Here is a 17,539-nt window from a genome sequence, read left to right as displayed (position 1 = left end):
GTGACAGTTTGACTGCTACACGCTAATCAACCAGATTTTCCGGCCAATCGTGCTGCATAGCTGTCAAAATATCCGTTCACTCATTTTCATGCAGGATAATACACCAGCTCATGGTGTTGTGGTGACTAGACGATTTATTGAACAGTATGACATCACCGTGCTATGACAGCCCGCGATGAGTCCCGATCTCAACTCTATTGAATAGGTTTGGAACATAATAGGTCGTTGATTGCGACAGAAGTATCCAAATTTGCTACTATTAACCTCGTTAGAACGTGCACTTCAGCGAATTTGGAACACAATCCTACAGCGTGACATTGCACGATGCATTAACATAGCCGACCGAGTGAAGCCAGAATGGGTCTAAAATGCTCCCCCCTCTGACCACCCAGCTCATATAAATGTACGGGCTAGGAGGTCAGAGTGGGGGGTCGGTTTAGACCCATTCTGGCTTCACTGAGTCTGCCGACCGTCTAAGAGCAGTAATCAAAAATCGAGGTGGAAATACACGTTATTAAGGGGGCAAATAGAATTAGACATGAAAAATTTACCACTTTTTCAGATTTTTTTTTCATAAGAAATACTAACACTACAGTAATGGAGCTTCAGAGCCTTATAGAGCATTTATTTAAGTGTACCAAAACATTTTTTTGTAGATTTTGCAACAAAATGGCCGGAGCATGACGTAGATCTGTAGTGGAAGCAAAAAAATTCGGTGTGCAACATAGCTACATATAGCAATCGTCTACTATCAAAACAAAATTATTTATTTATTCACAAAATATATGGTTTCTATATGCCGTAATTTGTTTTTGAAAAATTTGAAAAAAAAAAACAAACAAACGTTTCTTTAATCGAAATAGTACAAAACATGTCCGTATAATTGTGCTTTTTATTTTAAAAGCACATAATTTTTTAAAAACTGCAATTTTTTAATTTTTACCGACGTTACATAGAAACTATATATGTTGTGAATAAACAAATATTATTGCTTTGATTGCAGATGATGGCTACAGGTAGCTATGTTACACATCGATTTTTTGCTACAGCTACGGATCTTGCGTCATATCTCCGGCCATTTTGTTGCAAAATCAATAAAAAAATGTTTTTGTACACTTAAATATATGCTCTATAAGGCTCTGAAGTTTCATTATTGTAGTGTTATTATTTCTTATGAAAGAAAAATTTTAAAAAGTGGTAAATTTTTTCATGTCTAATTGTATTTTCCCCCTTAAATGAATCGGTTACTCAATTCAAAGACAGACCGAAAAGTACACAAACGCTCAAGGACACGAAGGGATGTCAAATCCGACTGTGCGGCCTCCATGTGGTACATCCTGGGTACCGTTAATCCCAGCAGTAAAATTATCTAAAATGCATAACAAATGAGCAATTCAATGTTTTCCTGAATTTTCGAAAACATTTCCCATAATAAAAAATATTTTTCCATTCTTACGTGTATTTCATTGATTTTGCAGAATAAATTTAAAAACTAGCAACAAAATATTTTTTTTTTCATTTCAATCATTTGTAAAAAACGTTTAGGGTCCATGAACATCATCCTTTCACTTTATTCAAAAGTTTGAATGCACACTCAACCAAATTTTTTTACGTAATATACATTAACAGCGTTTATGGATCAACATTAATGGTTAGCATAAACAGATTTATGTATACTGCAGGCCAAAAGTTTAGGACCACTTGGTAAAATTGTCAAAAAGACAGGCTCTTCTTTAAGTGCGTGTAGTTTGGCAACCCTAAGAGGTGGAACAAATTTAAGGATATTGTCGTAAAGCTTATAAAATTGCGCGTCCTACGACATTGATTTGACCTGAAAAAATCTAATGGGTGCCTGTGTTAAAGGAGAGGAACATGACAACATTTTTGACGTCTCTTCAGTTATGGATATCAAATTTCAATGACTTGCACCGGATATAGTAATAGTCTTACGAAGTTAAAACTTAAGTATATCAAAGCTTGAAACTTAAGCTTTCATTCAAGTCCAAAAACGTTTATAAATTTTTATTAGGTCCGCAGTTATTTGATAATTAATGAAGCAGTGTACGGCCAGCATTTTTTCCGTAAAACATCTGCTCGCTAAGCTCTTGAAACAAATTCAGGTCGGTATAAATTATGGGTGCTAAAAGGGGGAACCACGTTTAACTATTCTTTAATTTGATTAACTACTATTCTACGGTTTCAAATGAATCAATGAAAGCTTAAATACAATAAACATATTTATACTTTTATTGATTGAATTGGAACACGTAGTATTGTTAATAATCAAAATAAAAAAAATTAAAAGTGGTACCCGTTTGGCACTCATAGTTTATACCGACCTGCATTTGTTCTTAGAGCTTAGCGAGCAAATGTTTTGCGGATAAAATGATGGTCGCGCACTGCTCGACTAATTTTCAAATAACTTCGGATCAAATAACAATTCATATATGTTTTTGGTCTTAAATGAAAGCTTAAGTTTCAATTTCGTAAGACTATTACTATAACCGGTGCAAGTCATTGAAATTGGATATCCATATATAAAGAGACATAAAAAATTGAATGTTATCTCTCACGTTCAATACAGGCACCCATTAGATTATTGTAGGTCAAATCAATGTAATAAGACGCGAAATTTAATAAGCTTCACGACGATATCCTTAAATTTGTTCTATCTATTAGGGTTGCCAAACTACACGCACTTGAAGAAGAGCATTTCTTTTTGACAATTTTACCAAGTGATCCTAAACTTTTGGACTACAGTGTATATATATATAGGGTAAGGTTGCTTAAGTCGTACCGGTGCCTAAATCGTACTCCCATTCGATTTTCCCGGTAATACGTTGGTGGCGTTGCTGTCGGGGCTAGTTAGTATCTGTTTGCACTGCGCGTATGACTGCACGTTTTTTTTTGTTTAGTTAAGCTGTCCTGTGTGAGATTTTCTTATTAAGTAAGTTTATCATTGTTTCTTATAATTTTTTACATATGTTTGGAAATTAATTTTTTCAAGTATATACTTGCTGAAATGATTGCCCTTTTTAACATAAATTCTGTAGGAGTTAAGAATCCTTTGTACGAAACTAAAACCTGATACGTTGAATTAGTTTGAGGTTATCTTGATTTTACATTTGATTTACACTGTGCCTTAAGTTGTACCTTCAGGAGACGCCTAATTCGTACCTGGTACGACGTAGGATATTCCTGCTTTGACCGATTTTTGTACAAACTTTCATGTTTTAATTTTATTTTCTGTTATTTGTTAGGCCATTAATATGACAAAGCGAATATAAAATCGTTGGAAAAATGATGACATGAAAGAGGCGTTAAGCAAATTGTCGGAAGGTGTTATTGGTTTTAATGAAGCTCATAGAAAATATGGAATTCCAAAACCAACTTTACGGCGGCATTTTAAAGGATTAAATAAGAACGTTAAATTTGGAAGGCCTAAGGATCTGACTCAAAATATGGAACGAGAGTTGGTTGCACACGCCCTTCAGCTAGAAGCAAATTTTTTTGGACTTACTGCAACTGAACTCAGAAAACTTGCTTATCAATTGGCGGAAAAATATAATCTACCACACCGATTTAACAAAGAAAAGGAAATTGCAGGGAAGAAGTGGTACTACAAATTCATGAAGGATAATCCTTGTTTATCTTTACGAATTCCCGAAGCAACATCTATGTCCAGAGCTACTGCTTTTAATAAAGAACGTCTGAACGAATTCTTTGATAAATATGAGTCTATACTTGACAAATATAAGTTCACTGCGAGCCAGATTTATAACGTTGATGAAACAGGACTATCCACCGTTCACAAACCATCTAAAATAATTGCTCAAAAAGGCAAGCATCAAATTGGTGCAATCACAAGTGGTGAAAGGGGTGTGACCACAACATGTGTATGTTGTATGAATGCTGCTGGCGAATTCGTCCCGCCTATGTTAATATTTAAACGTGTTCGGATGAATGATTGTTTGAAAAAAGGAGCACCACCTGGAGCTGTATTTGGGTGCTCAAAAAACGGCTGGATAACATCGGAGCTCTTTGTTCAATGGTTGAAACATTTCATAAAGCACAATAAGTTGGAGAAGAATAAAGATAACCAACTACTACTTCTTTTGGATGGACACACTACCCATACAAAAAATATTGAGGCTATAGATTTAGCCTGCGAGTATGGAATTATAATGTTATCTTTTCCTGCCCATACAACTCACCGTCTCCAACCATTGGATAGATCTTTTTTTAAATCTCTAAAATGTAATTATAATGAGGCGTCATCTGTTTGGTTAAAAACAAATCCCGGCAACACAATTAAACAAAGTACAATATCAGAAATATTGGGAATAGCATATTCAAAATCTATTCGTATGGATATTGCAATGAACGGATTTAAATCAACGGGTATATGGCCATGCAATAGACATGAATTTCAAGATGCAGATTTTTGCACATCAACCCTTGTGGTTGAGGAGTCTTTGCGCATAAATTCAAATGATATCTCTAATAAATCTCTTCTAACAAACGAAAGTAAAGATACCCGCGAAGAAGCCACTGCAATAGATTTTTCCACAACACCCACAACTTCAACACCGAATTCAAACCAAGTAAAATTGCAGTTAAATATATTATATCCTATTCCTAACATATTAAATGAAAGCAGACGGTTTCGAGGAAGTACAAACCCAGCCATCGAAATAACGTCAACTGTTAATAAAGAAAACGTAAAGAATACAATAAAAAAAAAGAGAAAAGCTATCAGTATTGACGAATCAGCCCTGGATATTAAAAAGAAGAAAAGGACAACTGAAGGTGAATGGTTTTGTTCAATTTGTACAGAAAATCGGGAGGAAAATATGATCCAATGCTTGGAATGTAAAGTCTGGGTGCATGATGATTGTGCTGGTGTTGACAAAAAAATATGTGTGTGATGCATGTGCTAATTGAATAACAGACATGTATATATACATATTCATAATAAATATCTGATAATTATCCATGTTGTCCAATTGCAGTATACTAGGTAGTACGACTTAAGCTATAGATGGTACCACTTAGGACACTGGTTTCGTAAGTCGTACCGTTTCGACTATATTAAAATTCTGCATAATTTGTGAGATAACGTATATATTTTTAAAGTTTCATCTACTAAATAAAAACAATTCTAATACTTGCATTGGATAATAAATCGATTGTCTATTTAATTACTAAATTCTCGTTGTTAGGCACTTTCTTCCTTAAAGGGTACGACTTAAGCAACCTTACTATATATATATATATTTGGGTGTCCGTTAAAAAGGCATTATTTTTGTTTGTTTGTTAACTATATCTAACTTGGTGTAGAATCAGATAAAAATGAGGTTTGTAAGAATCTAGGCGATTTAGGTAGTAAAAACCTGTGCCACCGGAAGATTAAAGCTAGAAACGAGATTTCGCATAGAAAAATGATATTTTGTGACTATTTTGCATGTAATTTCTTCATTCTTCAAACATTGCACACGATGATGTAGCGTCAGTTAGTTTAAGGGTCCTTGAATATGGATCCATAGTGAAATTTATCTTTTGAATTGTTACAACCTTTATTTCCCGTGTTAATATTTTTTAAAATAACGATTTGCAATAAAAATTCATTATACCTGTATCTTGAATAATTTCTCCTTGTTTACCTCGGTATCACCGCCCCTTTTCGTTGTGATATATTTAAAAATTTTTTGTAACATGCGTTTCATGGGTTAATGCTGTTAAAAAACATTGATTTATGATGACCAATCCTTGTATTGCTGTATCTCTTCTAGAATCTCTATCTTTTTCTCTCCTTCTGTTTCTATTACTTCGAAATAATTAGTCTTTAAGTTAAAATTACAGGCTCTAAGCTCTACCTTAAGGATATATTGAATGCATTTTTAATTTCTTAAAATTTAAATATTTTTGTTAAGGGGATGCATTGAGCGAATCAAACCCTCATTCAAATTTATCTTCCAAACTATTAGGAATATGAACTTTTTTGTAGAGATTAAATTTACTCTTTTGACTGTACTGAAGCGCGCTACAAACTCGGTTTCTCAAAATTATAAAAAATAATTTTCATAAAAATTATGAATACTTATATTTTTGTTGGTCATAATAATATTGAAAATTAGGCCTTGTAGCGCGCTAAAGAAAAGTTCTATGACTAATTTGAGACCAAGAAGAAAGAAATATACCTAAAAATGTGGAAGATTTTTTTGAAAAACTAAATTAGCTATTGAAAGACAAGTTTTACACTGTTTTACCGACGGAGAAGTTTCACAGTGCGTTAGACAAGGACAGGCCTATTAGCTCTCCTCGCTTTAGAAGGGGTACCCACTCTCTCCCCACCATTCCCCGCTACACAAACGAACTCTCCTACACAAAGCAATGTGGCTAGCTGACGCTGCCTGTCGGTGTGAATTCATAGCGTAATGCAAGAATAAATAATTATTTCTAGGTTTTAGGGTTAGGATTTCGCAAATCAGACCTTGTATCGCCCTTCGATATCATTTTAGGAGGCTACAGTAAAATTTTCAAAGTATTTTGTCATCTACAAGTCTCAAAAAACTTGAATTAGTTGACTAAAGCGTGACTGGTAGCAGCTGACGCTGATGCGCTGCACAACTTAGTGATCAGCGTCGGCTGCTACCAGTCACGCTTTAGTCAACTAATTCAAGTTTTTTGAGACTTGTAGATGACAAAATACTTTGAAAATTTTACTGTAGCCTCCTAAAATGATATCGAAGGGCGATACAAGGTCGGATTTGCGAAATCCTAACCCTAAAACCTAGAAATAATTATTTATTCTTGCATTACGCTATGAATTCACACCGACAGGCAGCGTCAGCTAGCCACATTGCTTTGTGTAGGAGAGTTCGTTTGTGTAGCGGGGAATGGTGGGGAGAGAGTGGGTACCCCTTCTAAAGCGAGGAGAGCTAATAGGCCTGTCCTTGTCTAACGCACTGTGAAACTTCTCCGTCGGTAAAACAGTGTAAAACTTGTCTTTCAATAGCTAATTTAGTTTTTCAAAAAAATCTTTCACATTTTTAGGTATATTTCTTTCTTCTTGGTCTCAAATTAGTCATAGAACTTTTCTTTAGCGCGCTACAAGGCCTAATTTCCAATATTATTATGACCAACAAAAATATAAGTATTCATAATTTTTATGAAAATTATTTTTTATAATTTTGAGAAACCGAGTTTGTAGCGCGCTTCAGTACAGTCAAAAGAGTAAATTTAATCTCTACAAAAAAGTTCATATTCCTAATAATTTGGAAGATAAAATTGAATGAGTTTTTGAATCGCTCAATGCATCCCCTTAATGAGCTCTTACGTATATTTAGATAGAATTTTTGGTAATATTAATATATCTTAATGTAAAAAATATTAATATTACCAAACATTCTATCCAAATGTATGTAAGAGCTCATTAACAAAAATATTTAAATTTTAAGAAATTAAAAATGCATTCAATATATCCTTAAGGTAGAGCTTAGAGCCTGTATTTTTAACTTAAAAATTAATTATTTCGAAGTAATAGAAACAGAAAGAGAGAAAAAGATAGAGATTCTAGAAGAGATACAGCAATACAAGGATTGGTCATCATAAATCAATGTTTTTTAACAGCATTAACCTATGAAACGCTTGTTAAAAAAAAATTTTTTAAATGTTTACATAATCTTATCATATTCAAATATGTCAGAACGAAAAGGGGCAGTGATACCGAGGTAAACAAGGAGAAATTATTCAAGATACAGCTATAATGAATTTTTATTGCAAATCGTTATTTTAAAAAATATTAACACGGGAAATAAAGGTTGTAACAATTCAAAAGATAAATTTCACTATGGATTCATATTCAAGGACCCTTAAACTAATTAAAACTACATCATCGTGTGCAATGTTTGAAGAGCGAAGAAATTACATGCAAAATAGTCACAAAATATCATTTTTCTATGCGAAATCTTGTTTTTAGCTTCAATCTTTCGGTGGGACAGGTTTTTATTACCTAAATCGGCTAGATTCTTGCAAACCTCATTTCTATCTGATTCTACACCAAGTTAGATATAGTTAACAAACAAACAAAAATAATGCCTTTTTAACGGACACCCTAATATACATATACAGGATGTACCAGCAATCATGCTTTTAATTTTAACCACATATTCTTGAGCATAAACTAAGTTGAAAAGTCATGTACCACTACATCCATGAAAAAAAAGTATCATTCCCGAGATAAATAAATTTTAAACCGATAAATCAGGGCTTCGATTCAAAGGAAAAATTACTCTCAATTTCGTTGACATTTTCCTTTCGATAAGCAAAAGAAGCTTGTATCTCACCGTTTCCTTTTGCCACACACACACACACACACATGTGAAATTTATACTAATTATAAGTATTACCTCCTCACGTTCTACATTCCTGTTTTAGGCGCTCTGTATGAAATTTATTTTTTGCCTATTTTTAAAAGGATCCTCGAAAGCATCTATTAACCTGTCAATACGCGCGGGGTGTCCAGAGCACCCCAAGAATAGAAATCTATCGGTAACTTAGTAAAAAATTTTTGCAATTACTTACAAGTATGTGCATTTAATTAATATAGAAATAACTTAAAGAAATGCAATTGCTATTGTATACCAAAGGGAACATTGCATGGATGATTTTTATTGAAAACTAAATCTGAATTCGTAAATATTTTACGTCAAGTAAGGAAAAACAAACGAGGTATCCGTGGCAACCCAATCACCTATCTACGTAAAAAAAAAAAAAAAAAAAACACGCGCCTATTGGCGGATTAAGTGGAATCCGTATATCGACATTATAGAACGAAATTCTTGCCGCACGTAGCTCCGTCGTTTCTTAACCGATTTTGATGCATAGATACCTTTTTGAAAACGTCAGAAGAAGATCTAGCAACCCACGCTACCCGACTTGTAAAAAAATTGAATAACTGAAAAATATATTCAAAAAAGTTAAATTTGAAAAATCGGTCAACGTGGGTAGCTAGATCTCCTTCTGGCACTTTCAAAAAGGAACCTACACATCAAAATCGGTTAAAAAATGACAGAGCTACGTGTGGCAAGAATTTCACTCTGTAATATCGATATACGGATTCCCTTTAATAGATGCTTTCGGGGATTATTTTAAAAATAAATTTCATACAGCGTCTACACCAGGAATGCAGGACGTCAGAAGGTAATATTTATAATTTGCTATAGTTTTTCTACATATATGCGTGTGGCAATACGGAACGGTAAAGTACGAGCTTCTATTATTTATCGATAAGGAAGTGTCAGCGAAAGAAAGAGTAAAGTAATTTTTCCGTTGAATCAAAGCCCTGATTTATCGATTGAAAATTGATTTATCTCAGGAATTATGCTTTTACGGATGTCATAGTATAAGACTTTTCTACTTAAATAGGCTCACGAATATGTGTTTAAAATTAAAAACATCATTGCTGTTGCACTCTGTATATAGATATAGCGCAAATATGAAAACTTACGGTATCAACGAATTCATTTCGCGACCCCAGATTTCGGTCGGCATGGGTGAGAATTTGGAAGGACGACTGATTTTATATAATGCGTCCTACAATCAGTCGTTGAACTAAAAAAAGTTTCGAATGCCAAAAGAAGGATTGAAAGTCCCGAGTAAGTCCTGGTAATGGCTTGGAGAAGGAAAATGAATCATCAAAATTTTCCTAAGAGTGCGAGGTGCGCTGGTAAGACCCGTGATCTTATACGGATCCTCTCAAAATTTAGCGTAGATAGTAGTGGCTATGGGAGAGAGTAGGGGAAATTTCAGAGTGGGAAGCTCGGTGGTTAGAAAGTCATACCTTCGGTACTCCTGCACTCGTGAAATCCTCATCACCTTCCTTGGTCAAAAATCATAAAGTGTGTGGATATCCATATAATTTCTCGTCATGAATCAAATAATATTGCCTATATATTCTAGTTTTCAAACATTAGAATGATTACGAGATAATATCTATTTAAGTTTTTGACCAAAATTAAGAAAAAGTATACTTTTCCGCCATTTGTGTTCATTAGTCGTCGTCTTTTGGCAAAACTAATATAGCGCTAACAGTTTGACGTTTTTTTTTTCTTATCGAAACAGAAGAATGCGTTAAATATGTATAGTCTTGTACTATGACAGACTAATTTATAAAAGGGTATTACTGAAATACACATTTTTGGAGAACTGTTCGTTGTTGGCGATTAAACGGAACATCCTGCATAATCATAATAATAATTATAAAAACTTAATAAAGAAAAAAGGTTGGAAACCAAAAACACAGAAATTTACGGGACATTAAGGTTATACTGTCAGATTAAGATTTGTTTCAATCAGCTAAATTTAAAAATTTTAAAAATAATATTGTTTTTCAATCGTTTCAAACACGAAATGGGATAAGATTGATGGAAATTTATAGCTTTAAGGGAAAATATAAACTTCATGATTAAAAGGTGTCAAAAACCAGGGGATAGACAAACATATCTCATTCAATTACTCTATACTCTTTTGAATGGTCTATATAATTTAAGGTAAAATAAGAGTTCAACATGCTTCAAAAACCTTGTTCGTACGTAATTTACTTTTTAAAAAAATCTATTATCAATGGATATCATGTTAACCGTATCATTTCTTAAACAATACTATTCATGAAACTACATAAGTTAAAATTTATCGTTCCATTTAGATTTTCAGGTTGAATACACGCAGCCCACGTAGGAAACAAATATTAAGGCACACATAGGGCGAATCACGTCAACCCTCCTAACGCGGTGCGCTAGCGCTTAATGTTGTTGTTTCCAACTCACCATTGGGGTATGATAATGTATATAAAATGTATATCTAATATATACTATTTCAGTGTATTATTCTTCAGCTTTCAAATAGCATGATCAGATTTTCAAAAATTTTCCATGTTCCTATTAAAAAAAATACAAAATATTTTATATCTCAAAAAGTCTATTTTTAATATTTTTGTTTATTACTTTTAATCGAAAGCTAAGGTTTTCTTACGTAAAAAAGTTGTTCCGCACAGAGTGCCCGAACATTTTGCAGCGAGCAATAGAATGCCCAAGAGTAAAAGCAGAGCGTGCAGCATAGCAAAGTATGCGATTTCGCACTTTTTCAGTAGCCGTGCCATGTCCCGTACGATACTTCTACTCTTGGACATTCTAGAACTCACTGAAAAATGTTCGGATACTCTGTGCAAAAGAATATTTTTTATGTAAAAATACCTCAGCTTTCGATTAAAAGTATTTAAAAAAGTATTAGAAGTAGACTTCTTGAGATTTAACACATTTTGTGATTTTGTCATAGGAAAATGGAAAATTTTGGAAAATCTGACCAAGCCATTAAGAATCCGAGGAAAAAAATACGTCGAAATAGTATACTGGATATTCTTTTTATATACAATATCGTACTGCAAACGTGAGTTGAAAACAATAGGATTAAGCGCTCATGCACCGCGTTATGGGAGTTGACGTGTGATTCGCCCTAGATATATTTTTAATTTGAAATAAAAAAGTTAATTTGTCGATTTCAAGAAATAATTAATAGAATTTTAAAAATATTTATGGAACAAACAAAACAATAGTTTTCAATAAAATATTTACATCTATCACAATTTTATTATCTACAATATAGGGTGTGTAAACATTCCGGTCTTTTTCTTTGAGAAGGGGCACTCGTAAATCTATTGCAGGATTATCGTTCCTCAGACACTTCTCTTACAAATAGATAGCTAGTTATTCAGATAGCACTATTCTTCATTTAAAAAGTCCGTGACATACAATGACGCGTTTAATGTTAAGCCTGACAAATGATGTCGACCACGCATTGTCATCGCAAGCATGGAAAGAAACACATATTCACTCAATAATTCCGCTTAAAATTAGCAAATAATATTTCAGCATTAAAATAATAAGGCTGAAGCCCTAGCCTCAACAGGCGTTTGCTGGTACGGATTAGAGTCTGAGCAATTATTTGTATGAAATTTCTGGGCCAGACCAATCTTTCCGACGCTTCGAGTGCCAGTTATTGTACCGCAATATATTTTGGCATGTACTTTGTATTTTTATTAGTCATAAATAAATTGTACAGTAATTTATTTTAATTATCAGAGTTCTGATTTGATTCCTGAAAACTTTCGTTTCTGCCAGCAGTTGGTTTAGTCACTCTTGCGTACAGAGAGAGTCATCTTCGACTCGTAATTGCTCATCTACGGATAGCCAACACCGGTTCTGAGGCTGTAGTAGGAATAAATAGGACCTTTTAAGATATAAGAGCCGCTTACAAACTCATTCCTTCAAAACACGTATGCAAAAAAAATTGTGCCCGCAATTAATCCTTCTTACATCTCTGTATTCATTGTATGATGCACGACTAAGATGTACTATAAATATCTATTTTATACAGTTTAATATGCATTACCGTAAGAAAAAATATAGCTGAAAGCAAAAGATATATCGGGCTCAAGCTCACATAGGCGCACCGTTGTAAATATAAAAATAATAGATAGCCGAAAAGAAGAAAGCTGAAACTCTTTGCAAAGTAGTAGTTGACAATGGGGGTACACACTGAAATTCTTGCGCTGATACTTTCATTGTAGAAAAGTGATCAGCTTTTAGATTGAAAGATTCTGCATATCCTCATATAATCGATGTCGCATGACACCTTTCAATCTATAAACTGAGCGCTTTCCCTCCATGAAAAAGCGAGCGGCTTAGATTCAATGTGCATTCTTTATTGATAACTACTATTTTGCAAAATTTCAGCTTTCTTCATTTCGGTTAAAAAAAAAGCAAATGTAGCGCATCTTCACGTATGTACGAAGCTAACGTATAATTCCCACAATTAGGTCAGTTAAAATTATCTTCGGATTCCTCATTAAATAACTAAGAAATTCCCGTAGTCTTAGCATTTTTCACATTATTTTTTTTAAAGATTATTTCCCGTATGTTGGAGGATGTAACGCGACTACACCCACTGCTAATGCACAATCTGATGTTTACTTCCTTCTTTACCGGCTGCACATAAACCATAATTATAAATTTCAGCTTTCTTCAGATGAGTTATCAAAAATGACACGTGGTTACCGGACTAACGCAATTGACAGCGAGAGGGTGGTTCGAGAAAATTATACAGCTCGTTCTCGCACTCGCTGTTTACCGAAGCTGACCGAATTGAAGCGGCGGACATCGATACACGCACGCATTGAGGTAATGGTTTGCGTAATTGCTTGGTAGGAACTGTAGGAATAGGAGTAGGGATGTACCTCACCGATACGAGACAGCCTATGTGTTTGTGAATAACTGGAAGTCATTATGAGGGTTAGGTAAAAATTGTAGCGTCATTAAAGTAACCTACGAACTAAATTGAAATCGAAGTTTCACAGATTACAATCCTATATTTTATATTACATTTCTTTTGATTTGAGTGGTTAACGTCCTATTTTCATCATATGGAAATATTCGTCGTGAACAAAATTATTTATACTCAATTTCGAATAACAGTCTTATTAATTGTATACCCACGTAGAAAAAAAAAACAGAATTGCAAAGATATGGCAATCCAATTGCAAAGGGATGGAAAAAGACTGGCAAAAGCCTGGATTTCCATATTGCATCATGAATGGCAATGTGGGTGATGTAAAATACTAACTTTTCGTTGGCTATTAGGTCTCTCTTTGCCAGTCTTTTTCCATCCTTAAAACAAATGACAGGGATCGATAGAAAATTGTTTTTAAATTCAAAAAATCCATCACAATTTATTTATTTTCATATATTATTTATTATAATATTATTGATTAATATATGTTAATTAATTTTACTGAAAAAAAAAAAAAATCCGCGGTGGCACTCGAACCTGAACCGTTATCAATCTTACACTCAGCCGTCATACAATTTTTTCGACTCGGCTAACCTACAAGTTGTTTGACATAGGTTCATTTATTTAACCTAATATATACGATATACTTGTCTATTGTTTCTATACAGGGTGTGTGCATCAGCAATGATGTTTTTAATTTTAGCCACATATTCTTGAGGTTAAACTAAGTAGAAAAATCCTATACTATGAAATCCGTAAAATCATCATTGCTGAGATAAATTAATTTTAAACCGTTAAATCAGCCCGAGTCAAAATTTTAAGTCTCCCTCAGTTCTAAAAAAACCCTAAAGAGTTCTGAAATAATTCTTTTTTCTTCTATAATACCATTTCAATCCTTAAAAATCCTATTTTAATTCTAACTAAACCTAAAAAATCCTCCAGTAAGGCCTTAGAAGACTTTTAATGTAGCCAAATCTTCTTCGATCCTTAAAAATCTTATTTAATTCTTTTTAGACCTTATAAAATCTTCCAATAGACTTTTTTAGGATTTCTTAGGATTAATCAAATTGCTATTCTTTTATAGCCCTCTTAACGCTTAAAAGTTTACATGTTATATCGTGATATATATACATGCAATAAATGAAACAACCAATTACTCATTTTGATTTATTTTAAGGATTATATAACATTTCCGAAGGGACAAACACATTTTTTAAAAATATAAGAAAAATAGATTGCTAGAAATTTGTAACACCGTTAACAATTGTAATAAACATTTAAATTAACAAATATGTTGTCATATGTATACTCTGTCACTCTGAAATCTATCCGTTTTTACGCATGGGACCCTTAAAAGCTCAATTTTAAGCCTATACTTTGTTAAGTAGCAAATAGCCGAGTGGGTTAAATGCTGGATTAGTATTCACAGGGTACCAGGTTCGAATCCCGTCAAGGATGATAAGATTTTTTCACAAGGAAAAATTAAATAGTTCAGTTCAAAGGTACGTTATGACTATATATATACATATAAAAATCAAATAAATACATATATATGTATATATATATTGTAACGAAGCATCCGCTCGTAAAAATAATTTTCTTGTTTTGCTCTGTCTTCTTACTATCGTAAAAGGGAGGGGTCGGCGCCACCTGTGCGACCCCGCGATCATTACGCGTAATAGGTTCGATCGCGGGTCGATAGGGGGTCGATCCGCGCACGCGCGACAGTAATTATCTCGCGTGCCACTGTCCTCCCGATTCACTCGTGATTTTGGGACTAGCGAGTCTGGACGTACTCCTTTTTGTTTCTCCTTTTCTCTGTCGTCCATTTTTATATCTCGGTAAGGGCATTGCCCTGTAGTTATTTCCCTGGACGTGATAGTGCATATTTAGTGCATCCATTAGTAGAACCGGAATTTGGAGCATTGCAGGAAGCGTAGCTGTCAACCTGGTGGCGGAGGATCCGCACGAGAGCATGCAACCTCCTACTCTATCACTATAGCCTAAGTAGCACTAGATCCCAGGTAAACCTGGTTTCTCCGTAGGAGAAATCAGGACTTCTTCATTTCTTTTGTTTTATTTCTCTTTCCTTCCCTCGAGCTCCGTCCGGCGATAAAAATCAGTTAGTGTTCGATATTTCGCGGTACTTCCTCGACTCGTGGAGGACGCATTAGTTGGGATATTGTTCCCTATCATTAATTGTTACGTTGCTTATTTTCGGAACGGTCTGGAGAGTAGAGGGCTAAGGTTCATGGGTCGCGAATCGCGTAGGGAGACCCTGTATTCTGGGAATACGTAGTAGGACGAGGTGTAGTCCCTCGTCGGAGGAAAAACGGTATCGAGCTTTCTCGAAGTCCTCCCGGCGCGTGCCCGTGCGAATCGCCCTGCCGTGGCCCTTTCCCATATTATTTTCAGATAAATTCTATGGAGCGTCTTGGTCCACACTTGAGATGAGTCTCCAGCCGGCCAACCGCGGAGGTCTATTATAGGAATTTCCAGCGAACTGGCGCCCAAGACTAACACTATCGGGTGAAATAATTAATTACACGGAATGAATGAAAAATAGAATTCATGTATAGCTTCACTTTTGTTGGCGGAAATAAAATTGTGTTTCTTATATCTTAAACATTGTACCGGATTTTATTTAACATATCCTGGCCATAAAAACTCCGTGTGTCTTGTCGTCCGTTTCTGGTCCCTGCCCTCCCCTGGCAAACCAAGGCCGAATAGCGTTCGATTTAAAAATTCTTTTTAGGAAATCTCCTGGAGCGAAAACGCTGTTCGAGGCCGAGCCGCGAAACGTGACGTTACAATATATATTGTAACCGGGGAAACGGGTTCCAGATTAAAATACGAACACTAAAACGTCCGAGACACTTCTTTATTCAAAAATAAAGCTCACAGAACACAAAATTGAACTAAACTAATTTATCCCGAGGGGGAGAGGCCTCCCGCGATGTCCTGGCACACTTATTATACGTTGCACTGATTTCATTAATTAACTAAGGGAAAAGGGGGGAAGATAGGGGGGGGGGGGGGGGGGAACCATAGGGAAGCGACGGAAGAAAAGGCGGCGAAGGGAAAGCAGAAAAGGGAAAGGAATAGGGCAAGGAAATTTCTCCGCGGCTCCGACGGCAATGTCCAGCGATCCCAAGACGTCCGCCACGAAAACTGCACAAACTTGATGAAAAATATGATTGGGGCCTGCGGTATCGAAATCCGACGTGTTTTGATCACCACAGCGACGACCCAATCCTCTATATAAAAGCACGTACTGATGCTTCGAGAGCTGAACAAGGTGTAGTCCAAATTGACACTTATTCCTTTATTCTTAGTGTCATTCCCCTCATTCCGGGGGTTCCAATTAGGCATAATGACGATCGGGATCCAGGGACCAATCAATGATTAAGTATGGATCCGCGATCCATAGTTCTCGCCGTTCCGGCTAATTATTCCTATGCTGTACATGATAGCTGGCTGGCTAGCTCGTGCGCGAAGATCCTGCGTGGTCATCCTCAGTAGCAGACGACGTTAGCGCTTCATGGTCCTGCGGCGGGGCGATGCGGTGCGGGGTCGGCAACGGGGGGTCGGTAGTGGCGCGGGTAGGGGAAAATGTAGCTAGGCGCGTGTGGCGTCAGCGCGGTAAGGGGAAGGATAGAGCGACGCGTAAACATACGCGGACGGTACAATGGGTGCGAGGGAGATAGACTTATGTGAATTTAACATGGGTTAGAGAAGGATAGAGGGACAACAGTTTTCAAGCTCTTGTTGGAGCAGAGGATCCTTATTCTAAGATACTTATAATTTTAGCATTGGAAATATTATATTTAATTCTAAATAAACTACAACCTACTAACATTCGCTCAATCCTCAATCATACCATTTCCTAAAAACATTTACCCTCCTCCCGCGGATGGTAATTACAATATCCCTTAAGTGGGTAACTACATTACCATCGCACGGGAGGTTCATCCATACTCATTCACTCACTCACCTACATACTCAGGGATAGGGGAGGCATTAAGGGGGAGAGACGAAAGAACTAAAGAATACGCATGTTTCTGTAACGGGTTTCTACCACGTTACAATATATATATATATATATATTGTAACGTCGTATTTCGCGGCCTGGCCAAATAAGTGCTTTCACTAAGGTTATTACCTAGAAACGAAAAGTATCACTTATGGGCCT

General features: G+C 35.4%; 2 protein-coding genes across 9 annotated transcripts in view; one reads left to right on the top strand and one right to left on the bottom strand.

Annotated features, from left to right (window-relative positions):
* Positions 1-17,539, bottom strand: part of Pfk (ATP-dependent 6-phosphofructokinase) — a 433,792-nt gene that overhangs the window by 323,148 nt on the left and 93,105 nt on the right. The window lies entirely within an intron of this gene.
* On the top strand, positions 3,309-4,928 carry LOC136774440 (tigger transposable element-derived protein 1-like). The gene has a single exon (XM_066728743.1). It carries the CDS (start codon positions 3,309-3,311, stop codon positions 4,926-4,928), a length of 1,620 nt encoding a protein of 539 aa, XP_066584840.1.

Source organism: Prorops nasuta, unplaced genomic scaffold (assembly GCF_024137725.1).
Source record: "Prorops nasuta isolate Cenicafe-Biocafe unplaced genomic scaffold, Cenicafe_Pnas_1.2 PNAS00006, whole genome shotgun sequence".
NCBI classification, from domain to species: domain Eukaryota; kingdom Metazoa; phylum Arthropoda; class Insecta; order Hymenoptera; family Bethylidae; genus Prorops; species Prorops nasuta.
Note: the sequence above shows the minus strand (reverse complement) of the source record. Positions and strands in the feature narration are given on the sequence as shown.